A 14493-nucleotide genomic window follows, 5' to 3' on the forward strand; every position below is an offset into this window, starting at 1 on the left:
CCTTCGACTCGTATAACTGTCGTCTGGTTTCAGTCAAAATTGTAAAAAGCCTTTCGATCCCTCTATTTTACCCTGTATTTTTCAAACAGATTATTCCAGTCAACATTGTCAAAAGCTTTCGCTAAGTATACAAATGCTATAAACGTAGATTTGCCTTTCAAAAATGGTTCAGATGGCTCTGAGCACTATGGGACTTTACTTCTAAGGTCATCAGTCCCCTAGAACTTAGAGCTACTTAAACCTAACTAACCTAAGGACATCACAAACATCCATGCCCGAGGAAGGATTCGAACCTGCGACCGTAGCGGTCGCGCGGCTCCAGACTGTACCGCCTAGATTTGCCTTTCCTAAACCTAGTCCCTAAGAGACGTCGTAGGGCCGCATATACAGTGAAATAGAGTGATTGTTTCGAAATAACATAATAGCCGAAAAATCACTTTGTTTAAGTTTTCAAACACCATAGAGGGTGCGTAGAATGAGGAAACGTTCAACAAACACTGCTGCCAGTAACATTTAGTAGGTTCAAATGGCTCTGAGCACTATGGGAGTTAACATCTGTGGTCATCAGTCCCCTAGAACATAGAACTACTTAAACCTAACTAACCTAAGGACATCACACACGTCCATGCCCGAGGCAGGATTCGAACCTGCGACCGTAGCAGTCCCGCGGTTCCGGACTGAGCGCCTGAAAACATTTAGTAGGGTCGATTCTTGTAGCTACAGTTATTTAGCATTCTGGCGCAGATAGTAAAAAGTGTATCTAATTTCACTAATCATTTCTCCTCTATGTTTTAATAGCACAATAGTCGCTCAAACTTTCATGTTTACCTGCACAGTGTCGATCGCAAAGCAAATGAAGCAAGTACAGTAGCCACATTACGAGTGCACTGGTTTGAGTGGCTCGACTCTCACAGCAGCAGCTGCCGCTGTACGGCGCAATTCCATTTCGATATCTGGCACGGCGCACGGCACAGCGGACATTGTGTCATAACTCGCGAACGCCGGCCCGGGTGGTTAAAAGCTCGCATCGGCCCGCGCCGGGTTGTAAATAGAGGCACACGGCGGCCGGCGGCAGCGCGATGCGGGCGCGGATAAGCAGCGGAGCAAACTGGCGGCCGTTTATCTGGCGCCAGTAATACGGCAGGGGTCGCGCGGGAGCACGACGATGGCGCCAGTTGCAGCGCCAGCCGTAACTCAGGGGCCGGCGTCGGCAGATAACGTGACGAGACGCAGCGCGTCGCGGCTCCGCCGGCCGTCCGTCACGGACTGCCACGCCAGAGGCCCCCCGCGGCAGTCGCGGCTAATCCACTTGTCCCTGCGACACGCACCAATGTTTACGCCAGCCCGCTGCTCCGATTGTGACACCAATACGCCACGATTCGCAACCAACTCCTAGTTTTGGGAGTCGGATTTTCTGCAGCGCACATATCCAGGCAGTGAAGGCAGTTAAATGAAAACCAAACACCTGCCACAAAAGGAGCATGGAATGGTTACGTTCAAAATAAATCGTGCATTAAAGCAGGTTTTCAAGTGGTTTCCATATTCCTATATTTGCTGTAATTTAACGTCTAGTAAGGTCATCCGAAGACCAGTATCAGTTGCAAAGCGATTTAGAAAAGATTGCTGTATGGTGTGGCAGGTGGCAGTTGACGCAAAATAACGAAAAGTGTGAGGTGATCCACATGAGTTCCAAAAGAAATCCGTTCGAATTCGATTACTCGATAAATAGTACAATTCTCGAGGCTTTCAATTCAACTAAGTACCTGGGTGTTAAAATTACGTACAACTTCAGTTGGAAAGACCACATAGATAATATTGTGGGGAAGGTGAGCCAAAGGTTGCGTTTCATTGGCAGGACACTTAGAAGATGCAACAAGTCCACTAAGGAGACAGCTTACACTACACTCGTTCGTCCTCTGTTAGAATATTGCTGCGCGGTGTGGGATCCTTACCAGGTGGGATTGACGGAGGACATCGAAATGATGCAAAAAAGGGCAGCTCGTTTTGTATTATCACGTAATAGCGGAGAGAGTGTGGCGGATATGATACACGACTTGAGATGGAAGTCATTAAAGCAAAGACGTTTTTGGTCGCGGCGAGATCTATTTACGAAATTTCAGTCACCAACTTTCTCTTCCGAATTCGAAAATATATTGTTGAGCCCAACCTACATAGGTAGGAATGATCATCGAAATAAAATAAGAGAAATCAGAGCTCGAACAGAAAGGTTTAGGTGTTCGTTTTTCCCGCGCGCTGTTCGGGAAGGGAATGGTAGAGAGATAGTATGATTGTGGTTCGATGAACCCTCTGCCAAGCACTTAAATGTGAATTGCAGAGTAAGCATGTAGATGTAGATGTAGATGTAGATGTTTTATGAGTAGGATTTTCTGTAGAGCATATATCCAGGCAGAGAAATGAAAACCAAACACCCGCCACAAAAGGAGCATGGAACGGTTATATTCAAAAGTAATCACGCATTAAGGCAGGATTCCAAGCGGTTTCCACAGGCCTAGATTTCAGTAAAGCATTTCACTGGGCCCCACACCGCCGACTGTCAACGAAGGTTCAAGCAAGCGAAACAGCTTCGCAGCTTTGTGAGGGGCTCGAAGACTTCTTAAGTAACAGAACCCATTATGTTGTTCCCGTCGTTGAGTATTCATCAGAGACAAGAGTATCGTCGGGAGTGCCTAAAGGATGTGTGATAGGACCGCTGTTATTTTCTGTGCAGGGTGTTACAAAAAGGTACGGCCAAACATTCCTCACACACAAAGAAAGAAAATATGTTATGTGGACATGTGTCCGGAAACGCTCACTTTCCCTGTTAGAGCTCATTTTATTACTTCTCTTCAAATCACATTAATCATCGAATGGAAACACACAGCAGCAGAACGTACCAGCGTGACTGCAAACACTTTGTTACAGGAAATGTTCAAAATGACCTCCGTTAGCGAGGATACAAGCATCCACCCTCCCCCGTCGCATGGAATTCCTGATGCGCTGATGCAGCCCTAGAGAATGGCGTATTGTATCACAGCCGTCCACAATACGAGCACGAAGAGTCTCTACATTTGGGACCGGGGTTGCGTAGACAAGCGCTTCCAAAAGCCCCCATAAATGAAAGTCAAGAGCGTGGAGGCCATGGAATTGGTCCGCCTCTACAAACCATCGGTCACCGAATCTGTTGTTGAGAAGCGTACGACCACTTCGACTGAAATGTGCAGGAGCTCCATCGTGCATGAACCACATGTTATGTCGTACTTGTAAACGCACATTTTCTAGCAGCACAGGTAGAGTATCCCGTATGAAATCATGATAACATGCTACACTGCGCGTAGGTGGAAGAGTAGGTGACGAAACTAAAATGAGCTCTAACGTGGAAATTAAGCGCTTCCGGACGCATGTCCACGTAACATCTTTTCATTATTTGTGTGTGAGGAATGTTTCCTGAGCCGGCCGCGGTGGTCTCGCGGTTCTAGGCGCGCAGTCCGTAACCGTGCGACTGCTACGGTCGCAGGTTCGAATCCTGCCTCGGGCATGGATGTGTGTGATGTCCTTAGGTTAGTTAGGTTTAAGTAGTTCTAACTTCTAGGGGACTGATGACCACAGCAGTTGAGTCCCATAGTGCTCAGAGCCATTTTTGAATGTTTCCTGAGAGTTTGGGCGTACCTTTATGTAACACCCTGTATACATAAATCATCTGCCGGGTAGTATAAGCAGCAGTCTGAGACTGTTTGCTTATGATGCTGAGATGATGGGAAGGTGTCGCTATTGTTACAAGGATGCAAGATAACTGACACAAAATTTATAGTTGGTGTGATAAATTCCAGCTAGCTCTAAATGTAGAAAAACGTAAGTTAATGCAGTTGAGTAGGAGAAACAAACCAATAACGTCCGATTAAAGTATTAGTAGTGTGCTTCTTGACACTGTCATGTCGATTACATGTCTAGGTGCAACGTTGCAAAGCAATATGAAATGGAATCACACGTAAGGACTATAGTACGGAAGGCGAATGGTCGATTTCGGTTTTTGGATGAATTTTAGGAGAATTTGCTTCTTCTGTGAAGGAAACCGCATATGAAACACTGGGGCGACAAAAATGTTGGCTATTGTTCGACTTTTTGGGATGCACACGAGGTGTAATTAAAGGAAGATATGAAAAGAGTTCAGAGGTGGGCGACTGGTTTGTTAGCGGTAGGTTCGAGCAACAGATGAGTATACGTTAATGCTTCGGGAACTAAGATTGGAATCACTGGAGGAAAGGCAAAGAGGACCACTGTCGAGAAGATTTAGAGAACCGGTATCTGGAAGCTGAATGCAGAGCGACTGTACCGCCGCCAACGTACATTTCGCGTAAGGACCATGAGGAGAAGATAAGAGGGGTTCGAGCATGTACGAAGACATATAGACAGTCGTTTTCCCCTAGCTCTACTTGCGATTAGAACAGAAAACGAAATTACTAGCAATGGTTCAGGATAGTTTTCGCCACGCACCATACGGTGGCTTGCGGAGTATGTATGTAGACTGCGATGGGGCGGAAAATAAGTGCGGTTGAACAGTTCACACGAATGTGCATATAAAAATGTTCGTTAAAAATGTTATTGCAAATTTTGACTCTCACGTAAGTCTCAGGGGATGATTTCCACACTTGGTACATTAGTACACTGTTCCACACCCGCGCATTAGTTATAGTTTTTTAATTAATATTCAGTCAGGCATGAATATAGTTTATGCTAGGGAACAAAAATTAGATGATTATTATACCAAAATCATTTTTCACGACTCAGTTCAATCACTATCTATTGGCGTCGTCCTTTTCTTTCACACAATGAAATTAGCACTGGTGAGACGGTTTACAGTTTTACTTTAATAATAATTTGACTCCGAGCCCCCAATAGCAGTAAGGTAGGCTGCTATAATTGAAAATTACTCTGTTCGAACAGAACCACAAGTCCCACTGTCCTCTTTGTTCTGACAGTTTTGGCGCGAAATCACAGATCGCCACATGTTCACTTACGCCAATGTATACCTCGCAATTCGTACTCACACAAATAATCGTAGCACTTCCAGTTCACCAAATACATGCTTGCACGCTTGCACTATTAAACAATACTCTTTGTCGAAATAAATCGGCGTGAAGATTGTCTTGCTGTATATTTAACATACGAAAATTTTGTACATACAGATGAAATTAACTGCAAATTTGTTAGTGGATTAATATAAAGTGGATGAAAGGAGAAATTGTGCGATGATCAGGATTTCTTCGTAGTTGCATTAGCATGTTAGCGAGGGGAAGTTGTGTGTACTCCTCTGCATTTCGGCCAAAGAAGCAAAATTGTACATAGCAAACAGAGAAATATAGGTGTAACTCAGAACTCGCCATTGTTGACCCTTCTCTGAAGGAAGAAGATAAATCTCTAGTTCAGTCGCAATTTCGGGAAAATCCTGCAACACATTGTGTTTCTAATAATAAACAGTTGGAAAGGAAATTTCACCCTACATCTCTTAATTTAATACTTTCCACTAATTACTTTACATTCACTGGAAAAACATACAGGCAACACGTTGTATTAGCAGTGGAGAGTTCCCTTAGTAGATTCAAAGTTTTCAGTAATAATGCTGTTTAAAAGACGCTTCCGGCCAAAACCCTCAAAGCCACAGTGAGAAAGAAAGAACTTACATTTTAAAAATATTTCCAAAAATTGTGGGTCTAGTAATACAGAAATATTAAGTATTCACTGTTATGACCAAAACGCAATTTAGAATCAATCTCCCACATATGTTGTGACCAAAACGCAATTTAGAATCAATCACCCGTGTATTAACAATGGCCTAGTGGTCGAATTATCATTCTCACAAATAATCAGCTTGACACTTGTCATCGGCAGTTTCAGTTCGACACCAAGATGGTATACAAGCAATTTGTTCTATGTTTTCTTCTATTTTGATGCTTGACAAGTACTGACATTTGTTCTGAATCAAATTGTACGATATGTAGCTTGTTTATTCTCATTTTACAATTACTTTCTTCTCATTACTTTCGTCCAACGTTTCTGTGAAACTTTTTAGCATGAGCATTCGTACATTTGAACATCCGTTTGTGTTTTGAAGTTATATTTAACTTATTTCGTTCCCTCTTTGGTATACAGGTGAAGGGCAAATATGTGCATACTTTCATGGTTTCATAAGCTGCAGAAGGGAATATCAAAATACAGTAAACTAACAAACCAGAAACTGAGCCAATGTCGTACATAATATTGTAAGCGTAGAATCTCACCGTACATCATACATTTTTCCATGCGGCCTCACGGAAACACGAGGCTCATCAGCTCAAAGAACTCTCTTAGACTGTACTCCCTCTATTTCATGGTATGAGGGAGAAGGCAGGGGATAAAGGCAGTCTGGTACTTCTTCCATTTTCATTTTATTCTTCTTATGATTCTGTATCTCCTGACACAGAGCCGTATACTCCTTGTATGAGTGCCTATTTCCACCACAACAGACTCCTGTTGCCTCAGAGAGTAACCGACCATTCATCCAGCTTCTACGTGGCGGCCTCAGGCTTTTAGCATTTCAGTACCGCTATATATCAGCTATATTTTGCCTTTACTTACTCTTTTCGTGGTTATTTAGTTCAATATTTGCAGTATATCCACGTGGATGTAGTTCTTGTTAGTGTCCTTCCTCATACTTTCATTGATCAGTCATGAAAAAATCTTACGTCTTACGTAGCCATTCATTTTCATGTTTTCTACAGTGACACCCCCACTTTCCGCGTATAGGCAGCTATTTTTTTATGCCGTCTGTTCTTCACAACTTCTGCCTTTATAGCGGGAAACAATTTCAATAGTAAAGACACAAGAATTAATTTAGTCGCTAGCATCTGACTATTTACGGAGTCCCACCAGGCCCCATGTTGGGTCTTTTTTTTCTCTTCTTTGTCTATTTTAACGAACTTTCGGCAGTAACATTACCTCATATTATATCAACAAGCTGTTTCCAGCTCCGCAAGACGACGGTTGACATTCCGCTGCCACAGCGGAATATCAGTGTGTACCGTCCTTTTTAGGTCCTTCACCTCTGCACTGGAGCCCAGGTCTTTGGCCTCTATCGCGGCGTGTACTTGTTTGTAAGTGATGCAAATATTCCAACAATAAGCAATTCAAGGGAAAGTTTAGAATGTGCTCTTAATGAAAATGTAATGTGCGCAAAGAATTGGTTTGGCACCTAGATGGCATTAAACTTTGCAATCACTACATGCAATTCAAAACATTTAATGTCTTCTGCCAGCGTACGGCAGAAACTTGAGGCCGTGCACATATAAGGCGATTATATAGTCAAACTACTGAAGTCGCAACGTAATAACAAACTCAGTTGGGAGGATCGTACCACATAACTGCTGAAACTAGTAAACAAATCGTTATTTGCATTGATAATACTGTCAGGAAAAGGAAATATGAAATTGTCATTGCTTAATATCTTTGTTTACTTTCATTCAAAAATGTCATACGGTATTTCAGAGCCATTTCTATGTTGAGTTTTCCGAGTGCAAGCGATAATACGAATTATTTTTTGTGTGAAATCAAGTATTTCTTTCAGAAATATGTTCAAGAAAATAGGTATACTATCTAATTTTTTCAATGCATTTATTTGTTTATTAATGAAATTTTCAGTAAATAGCATATTTCAAACGAACATGTCATAGGATCAGTACCAGGAATAGTAAAAATCTATATAAAGACACTTATCTAGGTCCAACATGGTGTTCATTATACCAGAACACACATTTTCAATAACTTTCGCATAACCACAAGGTGTTCACCTTCGAATAAAAGGTAGTGTAAGATGAACGTTTATGGGTTATTCGTCACCATGTCCTTGTAGTCAACCCACGAATTTTGAAGCAGAACTAACTGATATTCATAGTATTAATAATATTATATGATATGGCTTCTGTGAAATCTCCTAGTTCTGGACTTATTAAATTTAGTGCAAGTAAAAAAACTCTTTTTTCACTATGCTTGGAGACAATTTCGTAGAAATTATTTTATGCACTTTAGAGTGCTGATGATATAGTAGAAGAAGCCACAACACAGGAATTGAGTCGAGGGCTTAAAGATATAACAGAATGTGCCATCTTGTAAGCTACATGCAGAACCTTAGAACAGCCTACCAAATCAAGAGTTTCCATTCGTTGATATGTTTGTGTAATTGCTGTACTTGTAAATACAATTAAGTTCCAATTTGTATGACTAGTACATCAAGAGTGAATAACATTTTACTTAGATCTTTACAGCGGTCGTTACGACCTATACCGTAGATCTAAACATATCAACTCTTTCGTAGACTATATATTGTATTAATGACTGTATTTTACCTTGTTAGCCACGTAAATTTTCTCATTAACAATGTCAAATCGAATTTGATCTAGTAAACTCGTATGTAAAGTATTTTAGTACATACTAAGCTGATCCCACGCTAACAGTTCTGCTAGAACTGCTGTTATTGACCCGAATATATGATGGAGGCCTTTCAGACCAAAAAAATGAATTGTTGTTCTTGTCTTTAGTCCTGAGACTGGTTTGATGCAGCTCTCCATGCTACTCTATCCTGTGCAAGCTTCTTCATCTCCCAGTACTTACTGCAACCTACATCCCTCTGAATCTGCTTAGTGCATTCATCTCTTGGTCTCCCTCTACTATTTTTACCCTCCACGCTGCACTCCAATGCTAAATTTGTGATCCCTTGATGCCTCAGAACATGTCCTACCAACCGGTCCCTTCTTCTTGTCAAGTTGTGCCACAAACTCCTCTTCTCCCCAATTCTATTCAATACCTCCTCATTAGTTATGTGATCTACCCATCTAATCTTCAGCATTCTTCTGTAGCACCACATTTCCAAAGCTTCTATTCTCTTCTTGTCTACACTATTTATCGTCTATGTTTCACTTCCATACATGGCTACACTCCATACAAATACTTTCAGAAACGACTTCCTGACACTTAAATCTATACTCGATGTTAACAAATCTCTCTTCTTCAGAAACGCTATCCTTGCCATTGCCAGTCTACATTTTATATCCTCTCTACTTCGACCATCATCAGTTATTTTGCTCCCCAAATAGCAAAACTCCTTTACTACTTTAAGTGTCTCATTTCCTAATCTAATTCCCTCAGCATCACCCGACTTAATTCGACTACATTCCATTATCCTCGTTTTGCTTTTGTTGATGTTCATCTTATATCCTCCTTTCAAGACACTGTCCATTCCGTTCAACTGCTCTTCCAAGTCCTTTGCTGTCTCTGACAGAATTACACTGTGATCGGTGAAACTCAAAGTTTTTATTTCTTCTCCATGGACTTTAATACCTACTCCGAATTTTTCTTTTGTTTCCTTTACTGTTTCCTCAATATACAGATTGAATAGCATCGGGGAGAGGCTACAAACCTGTCTCACTCCCTTCCCAACCGCTGCTTCCCTTTCATGCCCCTCGACACTTATAACTGCCATCTGATTTCTGTACAAATTGTAAATAGCCTTTCGCTCCCTGTATTTTACCCCTGCCACCTTCAGAATTTGAAAGAGAGTATTACAGTCAACATTGTCAAAAGCTTTCTCTAAGTCCACCCGTGGTCTAGGGGCAGTCTGCCGCCGGCAGTGCTGCGAGGCGGTCACGCGCCAGAGCGCTGCGGGCGAGGCGCGCACGGTGTGTTTGTGTTTACTTCGGCCGCTGTAAGTACCGTTTTCCTTCTAGACCACCATGGCGCACAACTATCGGAAGAAGACATTACGTTTCAACTTTTGTTCCGACTTCGCCCGACCCAAGGCCCTGGAGGTAGAACGATTTATACGCGATGAAGTTAAAATACCACCAACGGATCTAATTGGTATCCACTTGTCCATAGTTAGCAGTACCGTCTACGTCAAAATGATCAACGATGCGGCGTGCGACAAGGTGATTCAAGAGGCAAAACGTGGACTGCGCTTCTGTCATACCGACGGCAACGTCGGACCCGTTACCGTCGATCACGCAGGTCTCGGCACACGGACGATAAGGATCTTCGAACTGCCGTTCGAACTACCTGCAGACGTCGTCATCGAGGCGCTCCGTCCCTATGGCAACGTTCTGGAACATGTTGCCGAACGATGGGTCCAATTTCAGACCTATCCAGTTTTAAACGGTGTTAGACAGGTCCGCATCGAGTTGCAGAAACACGTGCCTTCCTATCTACGTATCGGAGGCTGCCGTGCCATTATAATGTACGACGGCCAACCTCGGACCTGTTCCGGTTGCGGGAAAGAAGGTCACCTACGGTCTGAATGCATTCAACGACGTGTCGCGCAGCTCCCGTTGTCGGAAGCGTCCGTCACACCCACGATGACCGCCCTACCGGTCACTTACGCAGCGGCTCTTGCCACGTCTACAGTTTCGTCCAGTCCGTCGCCCGGTCCTTCCGATCGGCACGTCCCACCGTCCCAGTCACCAACGGACGGTACAGACGTCCCACCTGACAACCTTGCCGCCGAACAGGCTCCCGCACCGGGCGCTGAGGAGACCAGTACATCTTCACAACACCTGTTTGACGATCTCATTGTACCCACCGACGCCTTCGAACCAGGTCGACGCTCCTCCTTGCCGTCGTCCGACACTGAGGAACACGTGCGCAAACAACGCTCGCCACGTAGGCGCAAACGCCGTCGCCGTTCACCCACGGGCTCTCAGAGCGTTGCCACCCGCGACGACGAAGACGACACCCAAGCAGCCGACATTTCCACGCAGAGGTCGGCGGACAACTTTCACGATGAACAAGACGTTTCGCAGGACGGGACCACCATGGAGGTCGCCACGCACTATGTAACGATCGGTGCGCCGGTTGAGACGCCTGTCTCCCCGCCGACAACTCCAGATCTCTCTCACCACGACGCAATTCCCATGGACATTGGACAGACCCACGGCACAGGAGCATGGGCCGACGACATTGAGGAAGGTACGCCCCCTCCTCCGGATGAGTTACCTCCGCCGGACGAGGCTACCTGTTAACATCAAAAGCGAGGCATTGCAGCTGATGGGACGGGACTACCTGTCGGTGCCCTCCTCTTACTTCCCTTGGTGATGGTAGATGCGCGTCCACCACCACTGAAACAAACATACCGGTTTGCCACACTGAACATCAACATGATCGGCACTGCACCCAAGCTGCAACTCCTATGTGACATGCTTCGGGCCTCTGACGTCGACGTCGCCCTTCTTCAGGAAGAACGCGTTGCCACACTACCACCAGTCTACGGCTACGACTCATACACGTCCACATGTGATCAATCAGGGCGTGGAGTGGCTTTCTACATACGCGAAGGAATCCCACTCACGGACACGACAATCCTTCCCTGTGGAAGAGGCATGGCTGTTACCATCTTCGACACGCGCGTCATCAATATCTACGCTCCGTCTGGGTCCACGAACCGTCGGCAGCGGTCCACTTTCTTCGGACATGACGTGGCGCCCCTGTTTTCTGGACGCTATGATCGCCTTATCATGGGAGGGGATTTCAACTGTGTCCTCCATCCGCAGGACCAAGTACCTGGTTATTCGCCATGCCCGGCGCTGCTCACCTTAATCGAAGATTTTCATCTAGTGGACGTTTGGGAGAAAATTCATGGCAATACCCCCGGTTTTACCCATTATACAGCACATTCTGCGAGCAGACTGAACCGGTTTTATGTCTCTGCTCACCTCGGCAATGAAGTCGCCCAAGCTGAACGATGGCCCCTTGCATTTTCGGACCATTGCGCCGTCATTTGCTCCCTGGCTCTGCCACCTCAGTCAGTGTGGCGCAGCAGAGGTTACTGGAAGCTTAATACCTCCCTCCTTAATGATCCACATTGCCGACAATGTATTGCCACCACATGGGCGTCTTGCGAAAGACGCCTTCCGCAGTACACATCCACGTTCCATTGGTGGCTCAAATGTGCCAAACCTGCGATCAGAAAGGCCTTCATACAATGTGGCAAGGAAGCAGCAGCATGGCATCGAGACACCACAAATTTTCACTACGCCGTCCTCCGTGAGCTCGATGCGCTCCCTCCATCACCTGACACCCACAGGGAACGACAACGTACTAAAGCTCGTCTCCTCTCTCTTCAACGTGCACGACTGCATGGTGTCGTGGTGCGTTCCCGACGACAAGACCTCCTCCACGACGAAACTCCATCCACAATCCATGCCGCATCCGACCATAGTCGTCGACGTCGGCTTTTCGTCCCCAACATCACGACCTCCGATGGTGTTCACCACACAACACAGGCGGCGGTCGTGTCTGCCTTTGCTGAACATTATCGCCAATTTTATGATGATGAACCGATGGCGACGCCCATTCCTGATGATCTCCGTCCTTCCCCTGAACGGACCCTCACCGTAGCGGAGTCAACGTCCATGATGTCTGCAATCACCGCAGAAGAGGTGGTAGATGCGATCAACAAAGGGGCCAAGAACAAATCACCCGGACCAGATGGTCTCCCAGTGGAGTTTTACCGGGCGTTCACCACGTTAATGCTTCCTCGCTGGACGGAAATGATTCAGGAACTCTTTACTCCGTCCTTCCCAATTCCACCTGAATTCGTCACTGGCATTCTTCTACCTGTGCCTAAACCGAAGGGAGGGTCTCATGTCTCTGCATATCGCCCCCTTACACTACTGAATGCAGACTATAAAATCTATGCACGCCTCTTAGCAGCGCGCATACGCACCGTCTTACCTACGGTCCTTTCTCCTGAGCAGACTGCACGTGGTTGTGGGGCCACCTTACAAACAGCCCTGGGAGAATGCCGTGACCTCATTGCACTGGCGTCGGTTTGTCGCCTTCGTGCAGCACTGGTATCCGTCGATTTCACGAGTGCCTTTGATCGCGTTCGACACCCTTTCCTCCTCATGGTGGCGACACGTATGGGGTTCCCATTGCTTTTTGTCGATGCCATTCGCCGGTTGCTCCTTCCCGCGGTCTCGATGGTACAAGTCAATGGGAGGCTTGTAGGACCGATTCCTATACGCCGCTCTGTGCGTCAAGGATGCCCTATGTCTACTTTACTATATGCCATTGCACTTGAGCCCCTCATCACTGGACTTACCTCTAGACTGCAGGGCCTCACTTTGCGTGACCACACCTTTCACTGTAGGGCTTATGCGGACGATCTCCTCTTTCTCACCTGCTCCTCCACGGAACTCAATGACGCCATCCAATGGATCCAGCAGTATGGACGTCTTTCTGGTAGCATTCTTAATGTCCGTAAATCGACTATGATGCACATTGGGCGCGGCCTCCCGGCTATGGTGCCGACCCCACTCCCAGTTAGTGCCACCCTTCGTTACTTGGGTATCGAATTTACGAGCTCCACACACCGCACAGTGGCCCTGGCTTACCGGCGGCTTTTGCAGTCGATTCGGCACCATGTTCGCGGTCAAGTGCACCGTAACTTAAACCAACTCCAACGTGTGTCCTATGTAAACATCTATGTCGCCCCTAAACTGGTACACGTCGCCCAGATCCTCCCACTGCCGTTACTCCTTGGCCGCCGCATCCAATCAGCCTTTGGATATTTCGTGTCAGCAGGGGCACTTTTCAAAGTCCGCTACAACACTCTAACACTGCCTCCTGCAAAAGGTGGCCTCGGACTCATCAACGTGCGGGCACGCTCTTCTGCACTCTTTGTCCACACTCTGTTGCGGCACTGGCAGGGGCCGGTCCCGTCTTTAACACGCAGTCTCTTAGATATCCTCCGACCAGCTTCTCTCGATCCACCGATCAATGTGGCACCTATTTCTCCATTATTGTACTACGTCGCGAATTGTTTCATAGAACTCAGCTACGTTCGGGCCGATCTTCCAGTCACCCGTCCTCCCCGTACAAAAGATTATTATCGTTTGTTTATGCTGTCCAACCCTTGCGACCCCATGGTGCTACAGCATCCTGACATTAACTGGCGCACGGTTTGGGGGTGTGTGCATGCACCCTTTTTACCGTCGTCTGTGTCTGCACTCTGGTATGTTTTAGTCTATGGAAAATTCCCGACTAATAGTCGACTTTATCGCATAGGACTGGCCACCTCCCCACTCTGTCCTGACTGTCAGCTCGAAGACACCGACGAGCACCGTCTTACGTGCCCCCTGAAACAAAACGTATGGCTCCTCATCCAACGAATCGTGGGCTTTTACCTCCGTGCCCCGCCAACGACGGTAACCCCGGATTTCCTGTTGTTGCCCCAGACATTTCACTACCCTTTTGCTAAGCACCATACCCTAATCTGGTTTCGAGGACAGGCTTTAGAATATCTCTTTCGGAGTGGTCCGCATACAGTCCTTGACTTCTGGTACAAAGTTGTGACCGCGCATAGCACCCTCACCCGAAAACCATCTTACAGACAAACTTTTGCCGGTTATCTCCGCAGCGTCTTCCTTGACCCCCCTCAAAGTTGGGGTGTACCATGCCTACCTGTCACATGAT

At 46.1% G+C, this 14493-nt stretch overlaps 1 protein-coding gene across 1 annotated transcript in view; it reads left to right on the forward strand.

Annotated features, from left to right (window-relative positions):
• The window catches only part of LOC126456806 (Down syndrome cell adhesion molecule-like protein Dscam2), a 567168-nt gene that overhangs the window by 49930 nt on the left and 502745 nt on the right, over positions 1 to 14493 (forward strand). Inside the window, 1 exon segment of the mRNA XM_050092599.1 lies at positions 10426 to 10986. Within this exon segment, the coding sequence (XP_049948556.1) occupies positions 10426 to 10986 (561 nt within the window).

This window comes from Schistocerca serialis, chromosome 1 (genome assembly GCF_023864345.2).
Source record: "Schistocerca serialis cubense isolate TAMUIC-IGC-003099 chromosome 1, iqSchSeri2.2, whole genome shotgun sequence".
Classification (NCBI taxonomy): domain Eukaryota; kingdom Metazoa; phylum Arthropoda; class Insecta; order Orthoptera; family Acrididae; genus Schistocerca; species Schistocerca serialis.